The sequence below is a fragment of the Xiphophorus hellerii genome, chromosome 16 (genome assembly GCF_003331165.1).
Source record: "Xiphophorus hellerii strain 12219 chromosome 16, Xiphophorus_hellerii-4.1, whole genome shotgun sequence".
NCBI classification, from domain to species: Eukaryota; Metazoa; Chordata; class Actinopteri; order Cyprinodontiformes; family Poeciliidae; genus Xiphophorus; species Xiphophorus hellerii.
In genome coordinates, this window is record NC_045687.1 from 20603035 (window position 1) to 20630409 (window position 27375).

Genomic DNA, 27375 nt, shown 5'->3' on the forward strand with positions numbered 1-27375 from the left:
AACATGGAGAAGCAGCATTCATTTTCTATACTCCACTAATCTGGAACAAACTTCCAGAAAACGGCAAGACTGCTTAAACTCTGAGTTCCTTTAATTTAAGTTTAATAACTCAAAATCCTGGACCACACAAAGCTGACCTCTGTGGTCGACAGGCAATACAAAATGACGGTTCTCAGGTAAGATTAGAACAAAATTTACCGGTTTATACTTTATAGCATTCAGAGCTACGATGAACTGGTTTGAAACAAAGCGGCAGAATGACCCAGTCAAAGCCCAGACGTAAATTCAATCGAGAATACGTGGCAAGACTTGAAATTTGACGTTTACAAACACTCGGCGGACTGAGACCAAACTATTTTGCTAGTTTTTTGACAGTATTTTGGTGCCAAAATATGAAGTCTTTAAGCTGTTATGACTCGAGGGGGTGCAGATGTAAATAAGAGCAACGCGTTCTACATTTTTATTCTAAAAATTTCAAAAACCGTCCATGATTTTCCCTCCACGACAGTATGTGCCCAATAAAATTCAGCTCGCGGGTCGTCATGTGACAAAATGTGAAACGTCTCTAGGGGAATAAATACCTTTTTTTACAAGGCACTGTACGTCCTACTTTGCGATTACAGTCCATGACGGTCGTGTTTTTGCAAAGGTTTAAGGTGGCGCCCTGACCTCAAAGATCTCCTCGCGGGACACCTCGATGCGACAGTGGCCGGCCTGAGGCTGCTGCTGGGACAGCTCCTGGCGCAGGATCTTCAGCTTCTGGACCAGGTCTCGCTTGTACTTGGGCACGGTGAGACACTCGGCCTCTTCTGGGAGCTGGCCCGGGGACACCAGGGCCTGCTGGACCTGCTCCTTCGTCTGGTTCTGACGGCTGGAAACCGTGAGACAGACCCACAGGTGGAAAACATGGGAGAGAGAAAGAAAAACACAAACAGGGGCAGGAAGGGGCGAGATGGATGAGGTTACAAACCCAATAAGTTGGTGAAAACAAATAAAAATCACACATCAACCATTAGAAGATTCATCAATCTAAAGTTATTTGTGCGTTGTTGTTTTTTTGTTTAAAATTGGCAACAAATTGCTCTTCAGCCACATGTGATCCCATATTATTGTAATTCACTAAAGGAAAAAAAAACAATGGCTTCTACTTTAAATTTTGACTGTGGTGTGGTTAAAGTGCTTTGCCAACCTTAAGCTATTTTAATTAATGTAATTGGAAACAGTGTTATAATAAAACAGATTACACTCGCACACTGTAGAGCCTGGAGGTACTAAAAGAAAGGAACTCCAAAGCATGCATTGTTTAAAACGACCAGCAGGGGGCAACTCGTACTCTTAACTCCCAGAGATGGGTCCAATTTTGCTTTGTGAAAATATTTGAGCTTATGGATAGACACACAAAAAAATGATTTTTCATGATTTATGAGGAGCCTGTAAAAGCAACTTTAAAATAAACAACGTAGTGATGCTCAGAATGTTTTTTGAGAGGGGGGGTCAACTACTCTGAAAAAACACTAGTTATGATGTTTACATTATATCATAACCTGGTTACTGTTGAAACTATATCAGGGATTCTGAGGGAACTTCAGGTCAAGATGTAAATGACAAAATATGTTTTCTAAATCTCTGTATAATTTGAGAATTGAATTGTGTAAAACAATCAGTTTCAGTTTTCTCTCTCTCTGCATCACAGGAAATCTAAAAATAAACACTGCCCAAGTGTTGGGACAGAGGTGTCTATAAATAGATTTTTAAAAAATGAAGGTACATCTTGATTACTCCTTCAAGAAACAGATTATGGCACGCCGACAGAATGCTATATTTCCCCTCCCTTTTTTGCACTATATGGTTAGATATGATATACAGGTATCAGGTTCTGACTTGCTGATCACCAATAGTGGCCTGCTGAGAATAAAACCACGATTCTGGACAGCAGCTGATTTCTTGGAGCATCTCTAATTGAAAGCAGTTCTGAAATCAACTAGCTGTATTTAGTTTGCTTTTAAAGGTCTTGCTAATACTAATAGAGATATAAAATCCAGAGTTGTTATTGGGCCGTCGCTTAGAGATCACTTCCATAGTCGATGTTAGCATACATGTTGACCCTGAAGTAGAAAGCTAAACACGTTATTCTGTTATTCATATAAAGTAAAGATTAAACTGTTGCTAAGTAGGGATGCAAACAATTAATCGAATTATGATTAGTAATCGATTAATGATTTATTAGATTAAAATTAGTTCCAATCCATTAATAATGTCGGCTGAGATCTTCTTTTAGTGTTGTAGTTTAGTCGCCATCCAGCAGAGGGCGCCGCTGGTCATCCTTAAACGGAGCCAGGAATAAAGATGGTGGAGAGATTCCGTCCGGACCCCGGATGCATTGGGTCCGGCGTGGGACGCAAAATGCACTTTATGCAGTTCTGTTTGGAAATATAAACACTCGACAAGCTCCTTAAGTCTCACTTTAATAGAGGTAATTTAGCGGAGCAACGTCAACTTCTCTTTGAAATATCATGTATGATTTAGGATGCAAAGAGAAAGATGCGAAGGGCGTAACGCAGAAAAATTATAACACAATGGGGAAAAAAGCATGTCCAATAAGCAATAAGTTGGTTTTGAGGGCTGTCCACTACATGGAGCGAAGTTTTAACATTCCTTTAAGAAGGACCACAGACATACCTCTCTATGAACATCTCTCTGTTCATGGGAAATGAAGGCGTTCACATTCTTTTCATCTTCTGTTTTTCTATTAAGCAACCTAATAAGTTCCTGTTTTGTTATATTTTTGAATACTTAAGTTTAATGTGATAAATCCACAATTTTTTGTTTGTTCAATCACTATTTAATACAGCAGATACAAAATAATATCAAAATGTAATGATTTAAAAAAAATTAAAAATCAGCATATTATGAAAAACTGAGACGGTGGACCTTGATACAAGAGAGAAAAAATGTCCGCTTATTACGTAATTGATAACTTGCATCTCTACTGCCAAGGTTACAGTATTTACCATCTTATTGATTTACGGATAGTTGCCACTATGCAGCTCCTATTAAATAGGAAGAAAAAAAAACTTAACTGGAAGTGATAACAAATGACCTCCAGACAGATCCCAGTTGTAAAGAGTCGGTTTAGCCATTAATGTATCCACCCACCCAACAGACTGCATTCCGCCTCACCACAGCGGCCATTTTTCTATAGAAAAGTCCCAGAGTTTGGTTTCTGGGGTCTGGTGCAGCATAATGGAATCACTTCCTGCCATCCCAGAACGCCACATGGCCCCCATAGGACGCTCGAGCCCTCCTCATGAATCCCTTTATTTCCTGCCGACTAGACCAAGGAGCAGACGGGGGGGGGGTCGCGAAGGTTACTCTGCTGACAGCACCCAAACACAGCAGGGAGGGGAGGAGAGGAACAGAGCATCCCTCTCTCACCCATAAAACAAACATTGCTGTTCCATCTCTCTCTCTCTCTGTTCTCTTTCCAGCCGCTTATTGACGAGTGACTGGAACATGTTACCTTAACGCAACCCTGACACACTTTTAATCAACCACAAACATCTCCAAGAGAAGAGTAGACGTCCTTTTCTCACGTGAATCTCGCAGCCAGGTCTTGCAAGAAGGGAGGGGAGAGAAAAGAGAAAGCAGACGTGGATTCGGTTACCTATTGGACACTGACCTCGAGCAGAAAAGGGAGCAAGACGGCAACAGTGCGGGGGAACGTCTTAACCAAAACCACGCAGCGCTATAAACTGCAACTTTGATGGACATCATATATATCTGACATTTTTGTGGGATGACGGCACATGAGAGGTGAAAATGTCTACAATCTCCGGCCTGATAAAAGGCAGATGTCTTGACAGGGAACCAGGAGGACTGATGGATTTTCCAGACGTTTGTCACAAGCTTGAGAGTCCCTTCAGAGTTCGCTCTGAAACTAAACAGAAGAGGGAGTAGATCATACGAGGCGCTGTTAATATAAACACAACAGGTTGAAGCAGGCTCCGGTTATATCCTATCACGATTTCCAAACTTTAGGCTCAATACTCATTGCAAGATACGGTGATAATGTTGAGGCAAGACGTCTCCTGCATGGATAAAAGCCTGAGACTTTTAAAGAAAAGACAGAGGTGGAAGGTTTCTGTGTGCATCACTAAATCTGCTCTTAACTTCGGGTGGTGGGAAATCGGCCGATACTTGGACGTGAAACCGATCTTATCTACTTCCACAAACGTCTAAAATCAGCGATTGTCCCCTTTAGCGCCGTCGGTTAATAATAATCGCCACATTGTTGTCAACTTAGCGACTTTTCAGACACAAAAATGAGCACAACCTCAACTCTTTTTCAGCCAGAAAAAAAGCTAAAAAGATTTTTTTAAAAGTTTATATTTCTTTTTTCAAATAAAAACTTCAAAAGAAGAATATTAAAAAAAGGACACTGGGACGTGTTGCTACAGCTGCACACGGGTTGAAACCATCATAACTACATGTATAGACGCTCAAATTCAGCTCGTTCATCGACTTGGGCCTCCGTTTCCTGGACTTGAGACGCTCCTGACACACACATCCACACACGCCCACACATCAGCCTCGGTTTTCACTCGGCTATTTGATGTCCAGCCAAAGACAGCTTTGTGACGGATCGCGTGCTAAAAAACGCTTTCATGATTAAAACCTCTGAAGAATTCCTGAAACGTCAGGAGGAAAGAACAGGAAGTGGGAAGTCTGTAACATGTATACATTTCTGTGTGTGTGTGTGTGTGTGTGTCTGTCTGTCTGTATTCTAATGGCCGATTGGCTCCGGTAGTCAACACACTTTGGAACGGTATTCCGAGTTAAAACCGTCAGACAGACGTAGGGCCCCGGTCCTTACCTGACATTTTGACTCTCGCCGCCTCCTCGAGAACCGTTGGAACTTGGACTAAATAAAACAAAAATAAAAACATAATTTTTCATCTCGTTTTCTGTGTTTTTTTTTTTTTACTTGCTTGTGTGTTATTGAGAGGAATAAAGCCCAGCTCTTACTTTAGGACCAGATGCAGGTTAGCGGAGAGGCGCGGGTCGGTGAACTGCGTGGTTCGGTTGTTGTGGTCGACAAAGTAGACCCTCCCTGTGGCGGTGTTGCGGATCTCCCATCCCGGCGGCAGCGGACCGAGTTCCTCACAGTTCACATTGCTCAGGTCTCTGAGGCGCAACGGAGGAGCAAAACCAGGTTTCAGAACAAAAAAGCTGATTATTTACTACCTCTTTCAGTCAAACTTGAAACAGAGAGCCAAATGTTCACTGCAAAAACACAAAATGTCACCAGGTGTTTTTGGTCTAACTTACAATTAACTTTTCAGAAAGAAATAAGAGCTTGTTTTAAGTCAATAATTTGTAATATTGATCAAAAAAGTACTAGTTCCACTGATAGATTATTTCACATATAACATGGAAAAAAATGTCGGTATAAGTATGGCTCCACCGATCCGATATGAATGTCTTTATCGGTCTTGATACTGAAAGAATTTCTAGAGCAATCATGCTTTTTAATTTATTTTACATTATATTTGAAATTCCTAATTGCACTTTCTGAATCCCTTGAAAGAAGATTTGTTGCAGTTTGTTTTCTGCACAAGTGTCACCAAGGTAGTTTTAGTATCATTTATTTTACGTTGGCTGTTCGTAGCCATAATTGAACTTACTGAACAAATTAAAGTTGTTGTTTCACATGTTTGACCAGGCTAATGAAGCTGTTAGTGTATTTAAGTTCCTTATCAAGTTCCGCAGAGTTATCAAATAGATTTGTAATTCCGTAAATCCTTTTTTTTTTTAAAAAGAACATTTTTTAGAGTATTCAGCACTGTTTCTCTGGAACGGAACAGCATGGACCGATACTAAACCTCAGATATCGGTATCGGAAGTGAAATCATTGGATCGGTGCATCCCTAGCTATAAGTGAAATAGTGAAACTGGTACTTTTTTGTCAATATTAAAAAATTATTGACCAAAAAAAAAAGCTTCTATTTCTTGATGAAAATGTTACTTTTCTTATTTCAAACGTACTAAGATGTTTTCCCTAGAAACTAGACTAAAAATCTCTGTAAGGTTTTGGAATTTTTAGTTATTTCTGTTTACAGGCGAAACAAAGGGAGCAACAACAAAAAAAGAAGATCCCCTTAAACTTTAAGCAGTTGGTAACAAACTAGATTCAGAACGAGTGCAGCTCATTGTAAGCTGTTGCTTGGCCAGAAGAGTTATGAAAAAGTCATCCATATTCAGCAGACGGGAGACGTGATCGATCAAGTTTCATCAAAGGAAGCGCAATGGGGCGTGTTCTTGAAAAGCATGTGCAGATTATTTTGCATGCGCATTCTTCTGGGATGCCGTAATCGACACGACCCGCATGCCTGGAAGCATCCGACAGGGTCAGCTGGGACCGCCCCTGAGTGCGCTTCCCGCGGGCTTTGACGGGCGTAAAGCGCGACGCGGGTCTGGTAACGCTGCTACGAAAAAAAAAGAGAAAAGAATCTGGTTACAGGCATCGAAAAGGTAGACGAGCAATCCTCAAAGTGCTGTCTGGACCGAAACGAGAGTCAATCCAAGCCAAGTCCACTGCTTTTTAAGAGAACTCCGTTGCAAATATAATCCTGGAATTTGACAGAAAAAAAAGAATATTACAAACTTAGCAACACTGATGTTTTGATTTTAAAAAAAAAGAAAAGGTTTTTCCCAATGATCTATGACAACATTTACACTTCATTGCTAACACACAAAATCTTACCAAGTATTTTTAGTCTAGTTTGTAGTGCAAACATGGTGGTACACTTGAGATGAGACAAAACTAACTCACAACTAACATTTCAGCAAGACATAGAAGCTTGTATTAAGTCAATAATTTCTTAATATTAATTTTAAAAAGTACTAGTTCCACTTGTAGATTGCTTCACCGAAAACATAAGAAAAATGTCTTGCGAAATAACCCACCAATGGAACTAGTACATTTTTTTCAATATTAATGTATAGTTATCTGTATATTATTTTTGTCTTATTTCAAGTATAAGAAGATATTTGCACAAGAAACTAAGACAAAAAGTATTTGGTAATCTTGGTGCTGCTCTTCACACTCAGTTTCAGTTCTTTGCCGAGATTTCACCCCCTATTTTTGGATTGCTTTTTAGCGTGGTTGTTCATATTATAATTTTCCATATGACTCGCCATCAGACTCCATTGAGAACAATCAAAGCGAGCTGTGTTTATGTGGGAGGGGGGGAAAATGGACGCTGCACATGTCAACGTGTGTGTTTGCATCGGAACTCGCTGTGAAAAAGAAGCCGACGACATAATGTATCCGTCGACGCCGGCCCTTGGGCTGTTTGTGAATTGATGATGCGGCTGTAAACGCCGTTGGTTTCGGCGGAGTGCGGCGAAAGAGATGCGGCGGAAATCTTCGCAAGCACGCCGTTGTTAAACAGATCGCCCATCGAAACATCTGCTGCGCTGGTTTCACCTTTTATTTTAGATTTATTCTCAGCCACGTCCCGGCTGAAAGATTAGGATTCTGTCGCACGCAGCGATGTAAAGGTCGGATGCTTTGATAAAAAAAACAAAACAACAACAATGATTTAAAAATGGCCATTTGATTTAAGACCACGTATGAAAGCTCTATGTGATATGACTCGCTCAGAGTAAACTTATGACCAATCAGAGCGTACAGATTTAAGGTCTGTGCTAGAGAGATTACTTCATGAAACAGGGTTCTTAGCGACCCTGTTTGTGATATTTGGCACGTTCTGATTAATTAGATTAATTGATTGCTAAACTAGTTGACGATTACTTCAATAATCGATTCACTGCGATTCTTTTGATTAATCGTTTCAGTTCTAGTTAAGAGCTAACTGAAAATATTAGATGTGAAGCAGAAAACAGTAGTGGTGATTGCGTAACTCATACCTGGGTACTCTGGGGTCATGCCATGTGCTGACACCCGTCTGAGTGTGGAGGAAGTAAACTTGACCTTGCTGTGTCGTCCTTTGCTCTGTGCAAAGACATTGACAAAAATGTAAAGGGGTTAATCGCGTCGCCTCAACCGTCAATTAAAAGCACTTCTCCAAAGTTGAATTCATACTCCACATGCAGACAGCTTGTATCCAATCTGTCAGCGTACAAGAGCGATCTGACAGATGGGAGATAAAAGAACGGCTCGAGTCGGCCGAGATCCCAAACGGCGGCCGGCAGGGAGGAGGTGAGAGACAAGACGTGGGGGGGGGGAGGGGCAGGAGGGATGTCTGAGTTTTCAGTTGGTGAACTCATTCATCACTGCCCGTCGGAGATTTCCCGTCCTCTGCCACCGTCTCCGCCGCATCCACCTTCCTGTTCATGTCAAGAGCTGCATGGCGAAATGCTTCACATGAGGCGCCAGGAATCAGGGGCGTAAGGGGGTGACGCGTATCATGGCTCGCCCGTTAAGCCGGCGAAATGCTTTCTCAGACATGCCAGGACTGTTACGCCGTGCCGATGATATCCCAACACCGAACTGAGAGACCGCAGGGCGCAGGAAGTACCCTCGGGGTCCAGTTACACTTTCCCCTCTAATGTTTCCACCACGTGATTGCGGTGGAAACATTAGTGCTGTATAATTTTTGATTCACCTGTGTGAAAAAAAGTGCCCATTTTTTAACTATTTATTATCTCTACATTACAGCTAATTTGCTTTATTTTCAAATTGTAAATAGCTAATACTAAACTTTCACAAAAGCCAGCAAAAGTACCACACCGAGGCAGACTTTAGAGGGAATAAATGGGCAGAAGTCCAGGGCGCCAATCTTTGGCGGATTTTTAATGAATACATATTTTGCATTGTAAGGTCATTTTATTTGTATAGCACATTTTCAGCAACAAGGCAATTGAAAGGAAATACAAACCAAAGAAAAGAGCAAAAGAAGAAAAGAATCTAATAATGTTGATCCAAAGTTTGTAAACTAGATACTCCTGTTCAGGGTTGCTAGATAAGTATAAGTAAGTATGTATCCTCTGGCATAATTCCTTTTCTGGTTTGGAAGAATAGGAGTCTAAAACCTAGTTTCTCAAGTAGTTTTTATGGATTCTAAGTTTGTTCCAATTCTTTTTCTGGGCTGCTAGATAATAAGTAAGTATTCTCTGGAATTTCTGAGTGTGTTCTAAATTTGTAAACGGAATGAGTACGCCACCGTTTCTAAGTAGAAATAAAACCTAAATGTTTCTGTTCTGGAACAATTTTATTGTACTTTATATAAAACTCACACAGCTATGTCAGGTGAACTGTATTAATATTTAGTGATTTTTATGACTATAAACAAAACTCAAGTATTTGAAAATTATGAAATTATAGTACGTTTTGTTTGGAGACAACATGGAGCCACTGCTCAGAGGATGCATTAAACCTACCAGGCATCAATTCATACTTGCTTATGAATAGGACTACCTATTAATAATGTATTGTAATTTGCATTAATAAAAGATTTCTCCCTCACTGAATAGGGGACCAAAAATGGCTCAAGCCCAGGGAATCACCTCTTTGTAAATCAGACTCTGGTAGCAGAAGCAGCACCGTTTGAGAACCAGGGATTTAGATCAAACTTGTTCACGTGTTAAAACAACCTCGTCAAAGACCTTTTTTAAAGTGCTGTAAGTTAAAGCGTGTGTGTGTTTTATGTGGCGTTGCCGTTCCGCTCACCGTATCCCTCAGGAAGGTCCGGGTGCATGTGCAGGTGGGTTCTGCTCATATAGTTGCGGTGCCGCTGCGACCGCACCCGCCTCTCCTGGGCTCGCTGGTTGCCGTCGCTCGGAGGCGACGCGGTGGTGGGCGTGGCGCCGTTCGTGCTAACAGGCGTGTTCTCGTCTACGATGCAGCTGAGCGGCCGTCCAGGGCTGGAGTACTCCGACGCGGGCCTGAGAGACATCGGGAAGGAGGAGGTTAGAGCGGAGGGGAGGGATGGTAGTGAACGTGACGCCTCCATTAAACAAAGAATGCAAAGCATACATAAAATATGTGCCATGGAAATGTTCTCCCTCAGGATGCAAAAGGAGATGTTTTACGTTTTCCTGAAACCCACTTCGGTTCTCCCCAGGGTTTTTATTTTCTATTTGGGATCAACCGAGGTCAGACGGCGAGGTTCTCCGCGGACCTCCCGCCGTTTGACGCTAAAGAAGTCCAGGTTTGGGATTCCAACTCACCTGGTCGGCCTCTCCCACTGCGTGGTGCGTGTGATGTGGTTCAAGTACTGGATCCGTCCAGACGCCGTCCTCCTCTCCTCCCAGCTGGCGGCAGAAACACACACACACTCATACAGGCGCAGCGGTGAGCCGACACGGCAACCTCGCATTCTTACATCGGTTCTGCCTTGATGCGCCGTGCGAGCGAGCGCGTGGTTGTGTGCGACTCGCAGCGGCCGAGAGAGAAACCGAAGAGGCTTCGCCCTCACTCACCCATCTGGAAGATCGTTGTCGAACAGCCGACTGCAGTCCACCACGGGGCCTCCGGTGCCGATGCGGTCCCTCGACTGCAGGCTCACTGCAGGAACACATGGCAGGCAGATGCAGATGCTAGGGTTACTAGGCAGCAGATACCAGATTTGATAAAAATGAAAAACAAAAGGATGAAAAAAAACAAACTGTGTAGGTTTATAAAAAAAAAAATAGGAAAATGGCTAAAATCAAAATCCAAAGCTTGGAAAAAAGCAATGAGGTGGATTTTATGCAGTAGATTTCTTTTTCCAAACTGCAAAAACACAGTCTTACCAAGTATTTTTGATCTTGTTTCCAGAACAAATATATTAATACACTTGGAATAGGACAAAGCTAACTTACTTGTAACTTAATCAATTTTTAAAAAGCACGAGTTCCACTGGTAGGTTATTTCACTTGGAAAAATGTCTTGCTATATGTGAAATAATCTGCCAATAGAACTAGTGCTTTCTTTTATCAATATTAAAGCTGCAGTATGTAATGTAACTTTTATAAAAAAATAATTTTTTTACATATCTGTTGAAATTGTCATCAAGTCGTGACAGTTTGGTATAAGACAGATAATCTAAAAAATATTGAGCCCCTCTAAGCTCTCTTGGTGCTATCTAGAAACAACCTATCAGAGCCAGGAGGCGGGTCTTAGCGTTGTTAATCACAATCTTGTGTGGTGCTGTTCATCCTCCCTTCCAATTCCCCCCATGCTCTCTGCAATTCATGTCTCTCAGTAATGGAGTGACATGAATTACAGATAATTGTCATGTTCCCCCCTCAGCAGTCTATGCTGTGGCTAGACTAGCCTGTTGTGAATGTTAAGGCTAGTTAGCACAGCCACCGTTGACGGGAGATAAACAATTTTCCTGTGACAATGAGTCATTTGGCTATAATTGGCACATTTAACAGCGAGTACATGAGGTTGATCCACAGCACTGAGACCCTCCTCCTGGCTCTGATTGGTTGTTTTTGGTTGGAAGTGGTGCATTTCTTCAGATGGCAAGAGTAGCTCAGATGTGGAATATACCAATATATTACTTTAAAATGGTCTCAAAGCAACAATATTATCATTTATCGCAATCACTTCTGGGACAATTTATCGTGACGCAGGCCTATCACACTTTCCAGCTCTAAGCCTTAAATCCCTCATTTTTTTCATCGTACTCAAATTAAAGGCTGGATTTTTCCCACTTTTTTAGCCTGAAACTGTAATCCGACTACCACCAAATCTTGTGATTTGAGAAAACGTGGATTTTTTTCCTGTCGATTCCTTCGGCGCACTTACCTACAATCTGCCCCCGGACTGTGTCACTGTCGTTGGGGCTCAGCTTGTTCAAGTCTAGTCTCTGGTCTGTTGAAGATCAAAAACAGAAGAAGAGCAATGAGTGAAAAACGGCACAATCAGACAGACAGGAATGAAAACAGAGATAAAAAAAAAGGGGGGAGAGAGAGGGGAGAACAACCTGGAATGGGACCGGAGGAGAAGAAAGGATTCATGTGTGAGAGAGATACATGTAAACCAGCATGTGTTTGGACGCGTTCCACGCTGCTTGGACGAGTCCCACGGCGGCGTATCGTTTACATCACTCAATAGTCGGCCTCCCCCCTCCCTCATTATCCGTCTCTCATTGCTCCCGTCTGAAAGGCCGCGGCTCGGGGCCGTGCCAGAGAACAGATGGAACAGCCACGGGCCGTAAAAGCGTCACCGAGGCTTGCGGTACGGCGCGGGCCTCGGTTCAAACGCGGCGGGGTCAAATGTTTGACGGATTTCAGCACGAGCCGTGCGCCATTCCGTTCGGCCGCGGCGCGCACGCGAACCCCCTGCCAGAGTCTGGAAGCTCTTTTGTCTGAACTTTTGCTTAAAGTCTGTGGAATTTCAGAGCGAGGGAGAAAGAGAGCGAGGAAGAGAAATAAAAAGAATACACACACAGCAAAGAAAAAAAGAAAAAAAAAAAGTCCAAGTTGCCTCCAGACATGAAAAAATGCCACTATCTGTTCTCTCCTGTCTGGGTGTCATGCAGATCAGCTCAGGATGTCTGCCTAGACTAAACAGGGACCAAAATGGTCAAATTGTTACAAGGCTGGTGGAAGGTCAGCAGCCACAGAGGAAACAGAAAACAGAAAACAGAAAACATTTACACCGGAAAAAAACAAACAAGAAAAAAAAACTTTTTAAAAAGAATATTCTTTGGGAAACTATTAATACTCTTTGGACAATCACAAACTTATATTCTACTGGGATTTTTTTTTGAATGAGAGCTCAACACAAAAGTAGGGCATCATTGCTAAGTGGATGGGTAAATGCTGCACGGTTTACGACGGGGGGGGTGTCCAACATGTGTGGCCACTTGGTACAAATTTGGCCCTCCGTTGTCATTTTTCAAAATTTCAATGAAAAACTTTCACTTTTTACACAAAACCCCCAAAACAAAACAAACAAACAAAAAAAAACACACAGGTCTCCAACAGATTTTCTTCCTGGAAAAATGTCCAAACTTTTTGCACCAAAGGCCAAAATTCTTACATTTAAAGTATTCAGGGGCCAAAGTCCTCCCACCCCCAATTAAAAACACAAAAATATGGGGTTTTTTTCTCTTTTACCTGCAAAATGTATGCAATCATTTAACTTTTTGGGCTTATTATTTTCCAGTCAAGTCTACAAAATGTTTTTGGTTTATTCCCAAAATGATCATTTTATTCAGCAATCTTTGTTGCATTTAGCCAAACATAATGCAGGGGTGTGCCCAAGTGTGTTTATGAGATAAAAAAAACAAACAAAAAAAGAAACTAGCTGGATGCTTGTGGCACGAATGATGAAATAAAAAAGCTAATGCAAAGAAAGAAAATTGGTGTTGTACTTAACACTTACTGTTTAAGAAGTTATAAACTCCCCATGCAAAATCTTATCAAATGAAAAAAAAAGGTTACAAAGTCTCAGAGGGCCACATTTGTGCCATTCTTGAATTGAGATCAGGGGCCACATTGAATTAATTTAAAGGGCCACAATAGACCCCTGAGCAGCACTTTGCACACCACTGGTATACAGGGTTTCCCCTAGTGTATTATAAGCCTGGCGGGCCACCAGGCTTTAGTTGCGCCCCCCCACCAGGCTTAGCATTGTTTGTTTATTTATTTTAGGGGGGTGAGGGGGTACTGTCATTTTTAAGACTTTATAGTTGGTGTTGAGGTATTTTTAATAATGTCCTCCAATAACACATAATTACCTAGTGATATTTTTAAATATCCTGTGACCTTTAAAGCTTTACCTGATAAAAAAAAAACCACAGGAGGCTGATCCCCAAAAAATTGGAATTACCGTACATGGATTTTTCCTCAAAATGATGTATTATTAAATTTGTGGATGTAGCTATTGACAGGCTCTGATTTCCTTCATTTTGAGTGAACTTGGATGTGAAACCGATCTTATCAGGTGACCCTGTCAACCTCTGAAAAGGCGTGAAAAATCAGCCGCTGTTGCCAACTAAGATGCCATGTCACAGCGTCAACTATTAAAAAATGTTTTAAAACAACGGTATCGGCCAACATCGGAATCGGCAGGTCAGGCTTTTTAAAGATCGGTGATCGAACAGAAAACTGCAACCAGTGTGCCCCCCAGTGAACAAAATGTGAAAATGTTGTACATGTGTGAATAATTTCACAAGAACAATTAAGTTTGTGTAGTCATACATAACTGTACCAGAGAAGCAAAGACACTCTGCAATTATACACCAATGTTACAGTCAATGCCATTTCCAGGGCTTGTGGAGGGGCAAGTGACGGTAAATGCAGGAAAAACAAGAATGACGAAGACCACAACAGAGAGAAAACTACAAATCTGCGCTTAAACATAAATAGCTGTACAATTATGTATGTCTGTGCAAAATGACCGGTTGTCTAGATCGGCAGACGGAGAGAGATGGAGGTTAGTCACAATGGCATTTCGTTTGTGTGTGTGTGTGGGTGGGGGTGGGCGTGTGTGTGTGCGCACTCACACACATTCTGCCACCTCATGGACGAGACTGGAGGGGAAACCGAGGGGCGAGGACCAGGCCAGGAGAGGAAAAAAAAAGGAGGAAAAAAAAGGGAAATGCAAAAGCAAACCACTCGCAGCTGCTGCATAAACTTCAGGTTTCCTGTGTCGCTTCAGAAAAACCGAGTCAGGAGTTTCTAGGAAAAGTTACGGGATTCTTTCCGAGTTCAGCCAACAAGACCGCAGACCCACAGAGCAGGTACCAGCTCAAAACACAACCTCCAGACTGCTGCGGCGTTGTCAGCTAAATCTGTCCGGCCTCGGCTTTTAGAGGAAGATGTTTTGCAGAAGCCTCCGTCTCGTTCACCCGGCCAGCGTCTGACATGAGGCGCTTTTAAAAAAATTTTTTTTTACTGTAATTGCAGGGTGATGCTGAGCGGCTCTTCCTGTTCTGGCAGACCCTTTTCACAGTCCAGTTAGGCCGCTGTCAGATGCACCGAGTAGATTGGGACGTGATCGGCAACTACTCCTCAACGTTGTATTGATGTTTTGGTTGTAGGTGTGGGTGACATTTAGCAGTATTATCGTGATAGCGATAAAAGTGACGATAAGAACTATTTTTCTCTTTGCGTCACAGCAATTATGGCCCCCAAAACACAAAAGCTGCTTTTGAAAATCATTCCCATTTGTAACTCGCTTCTTTAGGACACCAGTCACGTAAAGAAGTGTGATTGGCATCGCTAAACTGCGAAGGCATTTGCAAATTTATTGGTATTTATTGACATTTTCATTGAACAGGCAGTGAAGAACATAGTAAAACTATCAATCGTGACAATACGGACAGTTATTAAATGAAATCTATTCCGATAAATCAAAATTATTACAACAAATGCATCACAATAAATGATATGATAAGGGGAGTGACTGTGGCTCTGTGAGTAAAGTACTTGTCTTGGGATCAAAAGGTTGTAGGTCCGATTTCAGCTTCTTCCTGTCTGTTCGTGAGTGAAAATGTTTAAAATTGTTTAAAAAGTTTAAACTGTTTCATAAAACACGATAATGTGTGTGTGTGTGAACACAGAAAAGGTTTGCTATGGCAGAGAGTACCAAAGAAACAGTTTAAGGGCAAAAAGTGAAACAGATGGAGCTACTCCACATTTTATGTACAATAAATATCTATATGTGCCAAATACCTGAATAATCTGAGACATTTTATGAGACATTTTTACTGCTAAGAGTAAAAAGTGTAGATTACCATAATTTTTTACAACATGGGAAAGTCAAGATCAGGATGTCAAGGCTTTGTAAGCTTCTGATTTGACTGAACTGTGTGCATAAAATAAAATAATAATAATAAAAAAGAAACCAGCCAGTATATATCATTTGTTTAAATAGTTATATGAAAGCAATAACCATTATTGCCATTATAGTGTTCAGGAACACAAAAACCCAGATTACAGTTTGCACACAGAGACAAAGAACTGTGTTTCTGGGATATATGTTGTGGTCTGATGAAACTAAAATTAAAGTGTTTGGCCAAAATGGCCATGGAGAAAACCACGGCCATTTTGGAGTGAAGAAAAGAGATGGCAGGTCATGTTTCATTTCATAGCAGCTTATGCCTCTTTGGTAAGTTTTTATAATGGTAACTGGTGCCTCATAATTAAAATATTGAGTTCAGGTCGTCTGTGAATCTTAGCAGTGGTGGGGACATTTCTTCTAAGAGCAGAGTAAAATTTTTGTTTAGCGCTTTTGCTAACGTTGAAAACATTTAGCTTCCCCTAAATACATTTTTTCTGGATATATTCTAAAGCGCTAATTTAGAATTATATTTATGCTCTTATTTTGAAGTGGTTGAAGACGCAGCAGTTGCGTTTCCTCTCCTCACATTCTTCGTTTTTTCCAGTGACTTTACTTCAAACTAGGAACATTTAAGAACAAAATAAAACTAGCTGTAGGGAACGAGACATAAACATAAATACAACAGCCAAGAGCATCACAGAACATGTAAATTATAACGTGAAAATTAATATCTTGCTTGAGGGTTATAGTTTTTCAAGGGGATATATGATCTGAATTAAAATTAGCACTTTAGCATTAGCTTCTGCCAAGTTGGTATAGCGCTTTAGGATTAGCAGAGCTAAAGTTGGTATTTAGTGCTTTTGGGTTAGCAAAAATAACTTTTTAGCTAGCAGTGCCACCACAGACACTTACAATAATTATCTTTCAGTTGCATCATGTTAGATTTTGTTACAAATTCTAAAAGTCAGCATTTCATTTATTTGGTATTTTTATACCATATATATATAAAAAAAAAAAAATTCCCTTCTCACCCACCGCGGGTGGTTCTTATCCTCTGAGCTCGGGTCCTCTACCAGAGGCCTGGGAGCTTGAGGGTTCTGCGCAGTATCTTGGCTGTGCCAAGGACTGCACATTTCTGGACTGAGATGTCTGATGTTGTTCCTGGGATCTGTTGTAGCCATTGGTCCAGTTTGGGGGTGACTGCCCCGAGGGCCCCGATGACCACAGGCACCACTGTGGTCTTCACCTTCCAGGCCCTCTCCAGTTCCTCCCTGAGGCCCTGGTATTTTTCTAGTTTCTCGTGCTCCTTTTTCCTGATGTTGCAGTCGCTTGGTATTGCTACATATATATATATATATATATATATATATATATATATATATATATATATATATATATATATATATATATATATATATAATACAGGAAACATATTAAACATATAAAGCTAAATATTCTACTTGAAACCAAAGAAACCTACTTTTAAAAGCAACAAAAAAGGTGAAACTGCAGTTGTCTTGAGGCAAATTGCTACTTTGAAGTGTCACTGATACTTACAGCCTGTGTCTTTAAGGCGGTTGATGGCGTTAGACAGAAGGCGGACACAGCCCAGGAACCCAGCCCCTTGCTTCTTATGTATCTTCTTGTGATTCCACACACTGATGGTGATTGAATCCGATTTCCCGATGTACCTGAGGTGAAACGGGAGCAGAATGGATGTTTGCTTACAAATCATAAACAATGTTAGGATGAAGGCTGACAACGATGCATTCGTGAGACCTATCATGAAGTTCACTGAGGATGCCGTGCCCCCCCTCCCACAACTCCCACCAGACCGACTCCCAACAATAGGGGCCACAAACAAAGCTCTGCATCAAGGACGACACTCGGGATGCGGAGACAGACGAGAAAGAGGAAGGTGTGGCGGCTCAGGGGGATTTTCCAGCCGGCGGGTGTGAATGTGTAAATCTGGCCCTGAGCATCTTGGCGTGTGACGGAGCATGACAGGCAACGTGTGAACCCTTTGAGTCTTTTATAACGTTCCCAGCAGGAAGAGCAGGACGGGACTGTAGGAAGGGAGATAAAGAGCAGCAGCGTAATGCTCTACAGTGACACACCAGCTGTACCTCATCAAGGACATGCCAACAGAAGAACCAGTGACTGATTTGTGAACCCGCCTTGCAGCACCAGCACTGAGAGGCGAATGGTAAACTAAAGGTTTATTCAGGAGGGTTTTAGGCTAACTAAAGGTTCAAGCTCGTGATGAGGCAAGATGAAGTCATTTCCCCTACAAGAAAGACATTACCGTATTTTCTAGACTGTACGTCGGTTAAATTAGTAAAAAAAAATGTGTCATGAAAACGAAAAAACATAAAAGCACTGGAGTATAAGTTGTATTCATTTAGAAATTGTTAAAGGGGCAGTAATGTGTTTTCCAGCCACATAGTATAATTTTTACAGCACAATCATGTAACTTTGTTACCTTCAGTTCTTATGAAAATTCTGTAAATATCAAATATGGCTTCACAGAACTTTGACTTTGTAATTTAAAGCATTAAAATTGGGGGGTCTCTGTCTCTTTAAGAAGCTCCTGTTCTTTCTGAAACTCCGCCTTCAGGAAGTCGTCACGGCAGTGCTCCTCTATTAACACTTCAACCATGTTTTTACCAACGTTGCATTGAAGGTTAATGGTCCAACATTAACCATAGTCTAACACCTTGGCAGTGTGGACACTACAGGGTGTTTGCTAATTGCTGCTGGCTAGTCTGAAGGAGCAGAGTGAGAGTGTCATTGGAGGCGGGAGCTTTGAAATGGCGTCTCTGAGGAGGAGCTTCGTCATCAAAGGCGGAGCTAGGTTCACCTAGGCATTTTGCACAGGTGAATGGTTGCCATGGGAACAATATGGTAATAAGCATTTGAGTCAATTTAATTAAGTCACAATCACAAATTTATACTTAACTGGGATTTTATGTGATGGACCAATGCAAAGTAGTGGATAAATGGAAAGAGTGGCGTGCATTCGTACTCAGACCGCCTTTACCCAGGAACCCCGAAGGGAAAATTCAAACACTTGCCAAATTAATGGAGTCCAATGTAATTCATCATTATTTTCTGATAATACTGTCAGGTTTGTTGTTGTTTTTTTAAACATTATTAATTGGAATTTATAAAATTCAAATCCAAAAATACTTTATTGAACCCAAAGGAACTTAAATGTTCTTCAACGAGTTAATGTAGATTACACGATAAATCAGAATCAACTTCAATAAAAGCTTTAGATAAAAGGTCCCAGTCAAAGTCAAAGTAAAGAAATAAATGCTACTTTGAATCAATGTCAAGATTTTAAAATATTCACTAATTCTCTCCATCCAATCCGTCTGAGTCTGACCTTTTTTAGAGGAAAGAATTGTCACTCCCTAAATGTGGAACGAAGGTAGAGCTGCAGCTAAAGCAGTAACTTCAAATGCACACCACACTTTTCAGATTTCTGTTGGCAAAGAATGAAAAACAAAAAAAAGTCATATAATTTTCCTATCACTTTTTTAAATCACAGGCTACTTGGCGTTTCAAGGGAATGAAAACTTTTTCGAGGAATTCCGGAAGAATTGTTTCAAATTGCAAACAAAAATTACTTCAATTAATCAATTAGAGCAATGAAAGCTAAAATTATGGTAACACCGCAACTAATTGACGCAACACCAAAGAAAAAACAAACAGACCACCGTATTGGCCGCCATCTTACTCGGGCTACTGCTGTTGGCAGAAACAACAACGAATCAACTGGAATGCCTTCTGGGGTCAGTAAAAATAAATAAACTCGAGCCAACAGCTCAAACACGTCACAGCAGCCAAGATACAAATTGGAAATGAAAGACACATTTAGCAAAAAAAGTGGGTTTATATATTGTTTATGTCTGTCTGCTGCTGGACTTTAGCTCTAACGAGCTCTAATGAGGTTCTCCCTCATGTGTGTGTGTGTGTGTGTATGAGTGTGTGTGAGGCCGTGCTGCGAGGAAAAAAAAAAAAAAAGAAGTCACCATCTGAACTTGTCGTGGCACATCTGCTCGGGTGGGCTCCCTTCCTCGGCTTAAAGCGGATCGTCTGAGCGATTTGCAGAGCCGCGTCCCCCGTGTAATTACGCCGCTGCTTTTCACCAAGAGGGATCCGAAACAATGGGGCTGTGAGTAAGACGTCTGGACGTTTTGAGCGCGTGCCAAATGCCTGTCTGGGGTGCGATGGGAAGAGAGCCGCTCCGTCAAGTCAGACACGATGGGAGGGTCGTGGATATAAGCGAGAGAAAACAACAAAAAAAGAAAAGAAAAAAAAAAACGCAGTCGTTTGGATCACCCTTCGTGTTGTAAAACTCATTAGACTGGCGAAGAATTTTAACGCAGCCGTAGACAATAAAACCAAGCAGAGTCCCGATGATAAAAGTGAGCTTGACCATAAAACAGGCAGCAGATTTTTAGAACTAGATGCACCGTTTCCATTACATTCAAAGTTAGTTTTTTGGGGGGGGTTTTTGGTCACAGTAAAGGGAAAATCAGGCTATGAATATGATTTAAAAATGCAAGGAGTATAAATCCTATGCGATTAGCATTCAGAAGTTGGCACCACAACCTGACGTTTCGCTCGCAGTGGCACTCTTAGATCCATAATTCTCTACTGTATGGTTAATTATGACAGTCTCTCTGTAGGCCTGCAGCATGAAAACAGGCTGGAAAAAATCAACAGTACAGTGCGTTGCAGAAGTTTTCACACCCCTTCACAACCACTAACTGTATTTATCAAGACTTTAAAGGGGCAGTATTATGTGCTTTACAGCAACAAAGTGCCATTTTGTAGCATAATCACGTAACAATGTTACCTGCAATTGTTACAAAATGTTCTATATACGAAATATGATTTAAAAGAAATTTTACTTCCTGATTTAACACCTTGAAATTGGGCTTCTGTCTCTTTAAGAAGCGCCTGCTCTTTCTGAAACTCCGCCTTCAGGAAGTCATAACAACATGGCTCCTCTGTTAATCCTTTAACAGTTTTTATCTGCGTTTCACCGAAAAGTAGTTCCTATAATGAGTTCAGCTGATGTGTAGTTCCACCAGGTGTTTGCTAATTGCCGCTGGCTAGTCTGAAGGAGCTGTTTGGGGCTCTATATGGCTGAAAATTGGAAGTTTGGAAACTGTAGCTCCGAGGAGGAACTGCAATTTGAAGGCGGCCCTAAGTCCACCCAGGTGTTTCCCACAGCTGAACGGTTGCCACGGAGATTGAATGATTTCTCAAACATGCTTGGAAGAATGAAAGCAACACTCCAGGTCTGGTTTTGATGAAGGAATAACATTACAACATAAAAAAGTTGATTTTTACATGATACTGCCCCTTTAAGAGAGATCAACAAAAAGATAGAACATATAGTGGATTCACAGTGTTACTTTTCTGCTATAAATAGTCATATGGAGCATTATTCAACACTTTTTTTCCTGTGTCCCTTACATGGCTTTTGGAAAACAGCAAACAAGATTCTGAAAGGTTTTGCTTCAACAGGAGTTTTCTCCTTGGCACTTTTCTAAAAAGACTAGATTTGTACAGCGAAGATCCAATAGCGTTTCTGTATAACAGATTCCCTAATGTTAGCTCTGGATCTCTGCAGCTCCTCCAAATATCTCTGATTCCTGCCCTCTTTCTCTAGCCTGTTGGTTTAGGTGGACGGCCATGTCTCTGTAGTTTTGCAGAAACGTGGATGTCAGTCGACTGAACTCCTCGAAGAAAGGCAGAAAGATAGAAACAGAAAGAAGGATAGACAAAGACAGAAAGAAAGTTTCTGCAAGAAAGAAACAGAAAGAAAGACAGGGAAGAAGACAAGGAAACAGAAAGAAAGACAGGGAACAAGACAAAGAAACAGAAAGAAAGACAGGAAGACAGAAAGAAACAGAAAGAAAGACAGGCAGAAAGATAGAAAGACAGACAGAAAGATAAAAAGACAAAGTCAGAAAGGAAGAAAGATGAACAGAAAGAAATGGCAAGAAAGAAAAACAGACAGAAACAAAGAGACAGAAAGAGAGAAGCAGAAAGACAGGCACAGCGATAGACAAAAAAGAAAATGAGAGACAGCACATTTTCAACACTGGGGGAGAAAATAAGAAAAATACAATTCAAATTTAAATATTAAATTTGATTAAATATAGATATTAAAGATATTTTTATTTTTAGCTTTTTCCACAACATTGTGAAATTAAATTCCAGACTGCATAGCTGGTTCCCCTGTTTTTTTTTGGGGGGGGGGGGGGGGGGGGGGGGGGTTGTGGCATTAGAGTGAAGGGGGCTGAATACAAGTTTACAACACAGCTTTCAAACTTTTACTTATAAAAATGCTGGCCACCATAAAGCAGCATTGATAACTGTGTTGCTCCATCACATAAAATCATAGAATACATTAAAGCTTGTAGTTGTAATGTGGGAAAACATCAGAAGGATATGAACGCTTCTGCAAGGCACTAAAAATGGATTTTGTTTCGCTTCTGAACGACGACACAAACAACTGCACATTTAGATTGCTGAATTATCATTTTTATGGTTGGCACACCAAATGGAGAATGTAAGTTAAACTAATAAAAGAAGGGGGACTTCCGGTTTGGCGATGTAGGAGAGGGAAGCAGGGTGAAGGAGCTCCCGGCCAATTTTCTTTAAATTACTTTAGAACAGGAGTTATACACTTCTATTAAGCACCGGACCGATAGAAGCACCGTCTCTGAACCTGGCGACGTTATAATGGCCAGTGATAATACTAAACAAAAGCTTTCTACTTCAACCAGGCGAACGACTAGCCTTGCTAGCAAGGTAGCCTCAATGGCCGCGGCCTCCTCCGACGGCGAACCACCTGGCGATAGTAAATGCGGAGATCCCGTTTCCATGTCCCAATTGGTCACGGAACTATCCAAGCAGCGGAACAACTTTAAAGAGGATGTGGCCACATTAATTCAAGAGTCAATTCGGCCTCTGCAAACATCGGTGGACGGGCTGCGGGACGAAGTGAATTCTTTTCAGAGCCGCCTTGTAGCTGCGGAAAGCCTGGCAGGCGACAACTTTCAACGCATATTTGAAGCTGAAGCTGCTGTTAAGTCTCTTCAGTCCCAAAACGCTGCCTTGTTGGAACGCCTGGAAAACCTGGAAAATCGATCTCGCAGGTCCAATCTACGCATACTTAACATACCTGAAGGCAGTGAAGACGGACAGGATCCAACAAAGTTCATCTCCAAGTTGCTAAAGGATGCTATGGGGGACGACATATTCCCTTCTCCCCCGGAATTGGAGCGAGCACACCGCACAGCTGGACCTAAGCCCGTAGCAGGACGACCACCACGGCCCTTCATCCTTGCATTTCACCGATACCGGGAGAAGGAAGCCGCTTTGAGATGGTCCAGGCAGCATGAAGTAAAGCACCAGGGAACCACCCTGAGGATATATCCAGATCTCAGCATCGCTCTTGCAAAGAAAAGATCGACATTCAACGGTGTCAAAGGTGCTCTTTACCAGAAGGGTGTGTCATTTCGTCTTCTTTTCCCTGCCCGTCTTAAAGTTACGTTTAAGGGAGAAAGCCACTTATTTGAAACGCCGGAGGAGGCCCAGGCGTTTTATGACCGCTGCGTTGCAAAATAAACAAACATCTGTCGGAGTGAGACGGGATACCCACGATACAGCAGGGTCTGGTAACAAATTACTGTGTTATGTGTTACACCTGCGTGTTCTGCATTGAATGACTGGATAAAAAAATTAATGCTGCTTCAAGTGGACGCATCGTTTTTCTCATAAGGGACATAATTCCATACATTTGTGAGTATGTTTGTACCATGTATGCACGTACACGAATATGCCCCCTATTATTACAAATCTATGCTGCCACTATCACTGTTTTTGTTGTTCTCTGTTCTTACGTAAATTTAGTGCATTTTAGCACAAAAATCCACGTTCATAATCTAGCTGGTTATTGCACAATTGCCCTGTGGAGTTTACACTATCCACCGTTTATAGTTGCTGGTGCTGTTTTAACTTATTGTTTAAAGAGTGTAACTCCTTAATACCAAGTTTATTGGGAACCTTCCAAAGTTAGTTTGGGGATGTGTATGGCCTATCGGAAGACCTATGAGGTGTTTATGGGACAGCAGTTGGCTTCGACAAGAGAAGCAAGGATACAACCGGGGTGGGTTCTAATAAGGGCTGGGTTCAGGGCTGCCTTTTTCATTCATACAGCTGATTTGTGTTGTTTTTTCTACTTTATTTTTCTTAAAAATTTGAACATGCATAGGAAGACATGCACCCGTGGGGGTGCCAGGTGGAGCTGCTGGGCCGGGACAGGTATAAAATTGGATTATCATGGCTAACATATGTAGCAACAGTGTAAGAGTGGACGCCTCAGCAGTTCGCTTTACTAGTTGGAATGTAAAGGGCATGAGAGGACCAGTGAAACGGGCCAAAATTTTTTCCCACCTTAAAAAACTTAAAACAGAAATAGCATTTCTACAGGAAACTCATTTGGTCTCTGCAGACCATATAAAACTTAAGAAGCCTTGGGTGGGACAAGTTTACCATTCACAATTTAATACTAAAGCGAGGGGAACAGCAATATTGATTCATAAAAATATACAGTTTACTTTAAGCTCGTCCATATCTGATCCACAGGGCCGATATGTTATAGTTTCTGGTTCCCTATATAATACTCAAGTTACACTTGCTTGCATATATGCTCCCAACTGGGATGACCCCTCTTTCATATCCAGGTTAATCTCTGCTCTACCTAACATGAATTCTCACCGTTTGATACTGGGTGGTGACATGAACTGTGTTATGGATCCGACCCTAGACCGTTCCAGCTCTAGATTGTCATCTCCATCAAAGATGGCTCAGGCCTTAGCAGCATTCATGAAGGAAGCGGGTTGTATAGATCCTTGGCGCTTTTTGTTTCAAAATCGTAGGGAATTCTCTTTTTTTTCACATGTCCACCAGTCGTATTCAAGGATTGATTGTTTTTTTGTAGACAAAACTCTGCTACCCTTTGTCAAGAAAAGTGAATATTCTGCTATTGTAGTGTCTGATCATTCACCAGTAATACTGGACTTAGCCTTTCCACTTAATCAGGCTCAGCGGCCCATCTGGAGATTTGACTCAACTTTGTTAGCAGATGACAATTTTTGTGAATCGATGTCTACTGCCATAGATAATTTTTTGTTTGAAAACAAATCAGATTCTGTGTCGCCATCCATCCTGTGGGAAACATTAAAAGTGGTAATTAGAGGTGAGATAATATCTTACACGGCAACACGTAACAAAATTAGAAGATTAAGGCAGGAACAGCTTATCAGTTCTATGCTGGAGTTGGACCGTAGACATTCAATGTCACCCTCCCCCGAGCTGTACAAAGAGAGACTCTGTTTGCAAATGCAATATAATCTTATATCAACGCAGGATGTGGAACAATCCTTGCTTAGATCCCGTGGATTTATATATGAACATGGTGAGAGGGCGGGCCGCCTTCTGGCCCACCAACTCAAGAGCCGGTCAGCGGCGCAGCTCATATCACAGATCCAAAAGACCCCTGACGAGCAAACTATTGATCCAGCTGAAATAAACCAAGTCTTTGAGAAATTTTATTCTGACCTATATACGTCACAATTCCCAGAGGACAACTCGGATATGAATAATTTCTTAATCAGCTTGGATATCCCTGTTATTGGTCCTGATAGGAAGAGGGATTTGGATAAGCCCCTTACACTTAGTGAGGTTATCAATTCTATTTCAGCAATGCAGAGTGGCAAGGCCCCTGGACCAGATGGCTATCCAATCGAATTCTATAAAAAATTCTCATCCAAGTTAGCACCTCTTTTACTTGAAATGTTTAACTACTCACTGGAGCGGGGAACCTTGCCACAGACTCTTACAGAAGCTAACATCATACTCTTACTAAAACATGGTAAAAATCCAACAGACTGCGCTTCATACAGGCCCATATCACTTCTAAACGGTGACGTTAAAATCTTAGCTAAACTTTTGGCTATGAGACTGGACGCAGCCATGGCTGACATAATCTCCTCAGATCAAACTGGGTTTATGAGGGGTCGCCACTCTTTCTCTAATATACGTAGGCTTATTGGTGTTGTCCATTCTCCTGAATCGGGGGAGTCTCCTGAGGTTGTGGTCTCCCTCGATGCGGAGAAGGCATTCGACCGGGTTGAGTGGCCTTACCTATTTGCAGTACTAGCTAGGTTTGGGTTTGGGCCCGAATTTACATCATGGGTACAACTGTTGTATACCTCACCCAAAGCGAGTATAATCACTAACAAAACAAGGTCTGGGCTCTTTTCTTTATCCAGGGGTACCCGGCAGGGTTGTCCCCTCAGCCCACTCCTCTTCGTTTTAGCTATTGAGCCACTCTCAATTATGCTCAAGACTTCACAGAGTTTTAAGGGAATTTGTAGAAAACAGCTGGAACATCGGCTGTCCCTGTATGCGGACGACTTATTACTTTACATCTCGGACCCAGTATCATCTATCTCCAACATTGTGAGTTTGCTAAACCGTTTTGGTAAATTCTCAGGATACAAGTTGAACTTCTCAAAGAGTGAATGTTTTCCAATTAATAATTCTGCGCTCCAAATTACAGAAACTGACCTGCCCTTCCCTCTTGCTAGAGCAGGATTCAAATATTTGGGAATTAACGTGACACGTTCTTTTTCTGATCTGTTTGAAAAAAATCTCCCCCCTCTGCTTAATAATCTCAAACGTGACCTGCAGAAGTGGAGTGTCCTAAATTTATCTTTAGCGGGTAAAGTAGCATGCATTAAAATGAACGTCTTGCCAAGATTTATGTATTTCTTTCAGAGTATCCCAGTTTTTCTCCCAAAATCATTCTTCAGACTTATTGATAAACAGCTATCCTCATTTATGTGGGGTAATAAACATCCTAGAATCAGCAGGCGCTTCCTTCAGAGACATAAGGATGAGGGGGGTATGGCTCTACCTAACCTGTTGTATTATTACTGGGCAGCAAACCTACAAAAAATAGTCTGTTTACTCCATCAACCAGATGTTGACTGGTGTCAATTAGAACTGAATGCATGTAAGCCATCATCATTCCCTGCATTAGTTACCTCAAAGCTTCCTCTCTCTCCGAGGCAGCATTCGTCATGCCCAGTTGTAATCTCAACTCTAAAAATATGGTCACAATTTAGACAACACTTCAATATGATAAACTTCTCTATCTACAGTCCCATATGTGATAACCATGTTTTCCCGCCATCCTTATTAGATCCTGTCTTTGCCCATTGGCAGAGAGCAGGCTTAAATAAATTTAGTGACCTATATATAGATGGAATTTTCGCTACCTTTGATGCTATTTCCTCTAAATTTAGCCTACAGCGTTCCTCCCTATTTCGATACCTCCAGATCCGTGACTGTGTTCGTAACAATAGTCCCTGCTTTCCTAATTTACCCCCAAAGGGAGGTATGGACATAATCTTGCAAACTCCAACACAAGATAGGGGCTTAATCTCCAAAATTTATAATAGCATCTCATCATTCAATACTGTGAAGCTCAATGAGATCAGAGCAGAATGGTCAGAGGAAATTGGAATACA

The 27375-nt window shown here is 41.5% G+C and overlaps 1 protein-coding gene across 1 annotated transcript in view; it reads right to left on the reverse strand.

Annotated features, from left to right (window-relative positions):
* smurf2 (SMAD specific E3 ubiquitin protein ligase 2) overlaps window positions 1-27375 on the reverse strand; it is a 72748-nt gene that overhangs the window by 13314 nt on the left and 32059 nt on the right. Inside the window, exons 4-12 of the mRNA XM_032587160.1 lie at window positions 17306-17439; window positions 11762-11827; window positions 10447-10531; window positions 10195-10278; window positions 9695-9909; window positions 7933-8017; window positions 5026-5184; window positions 4874-4921; window positions 670-871 (exon numbers count right to left, since the gene is read on the reverse strand). Of these exons, the coding sequence (XP_032443051.1) occupies window positions 670-871; window positions 4874-4921; window positions 5026-5184; window positions 7933-8017; window positions 9695-9909; window positions 10195-10278; window positions 10447-10531; window positions 11762-11827; window positions 17306-17439 (1078 nt within the window). The remainder of the gene's footprint in view (window positions 1-669; window positions 872-4873; window positions 4922-5025; window positions 5185-7932; window positions 8018-9694; window positions 9910-10194; window positions 10279-10446; window positions 10532-11761; window positions 11828-17305; window positions 17440-27375) is intronic.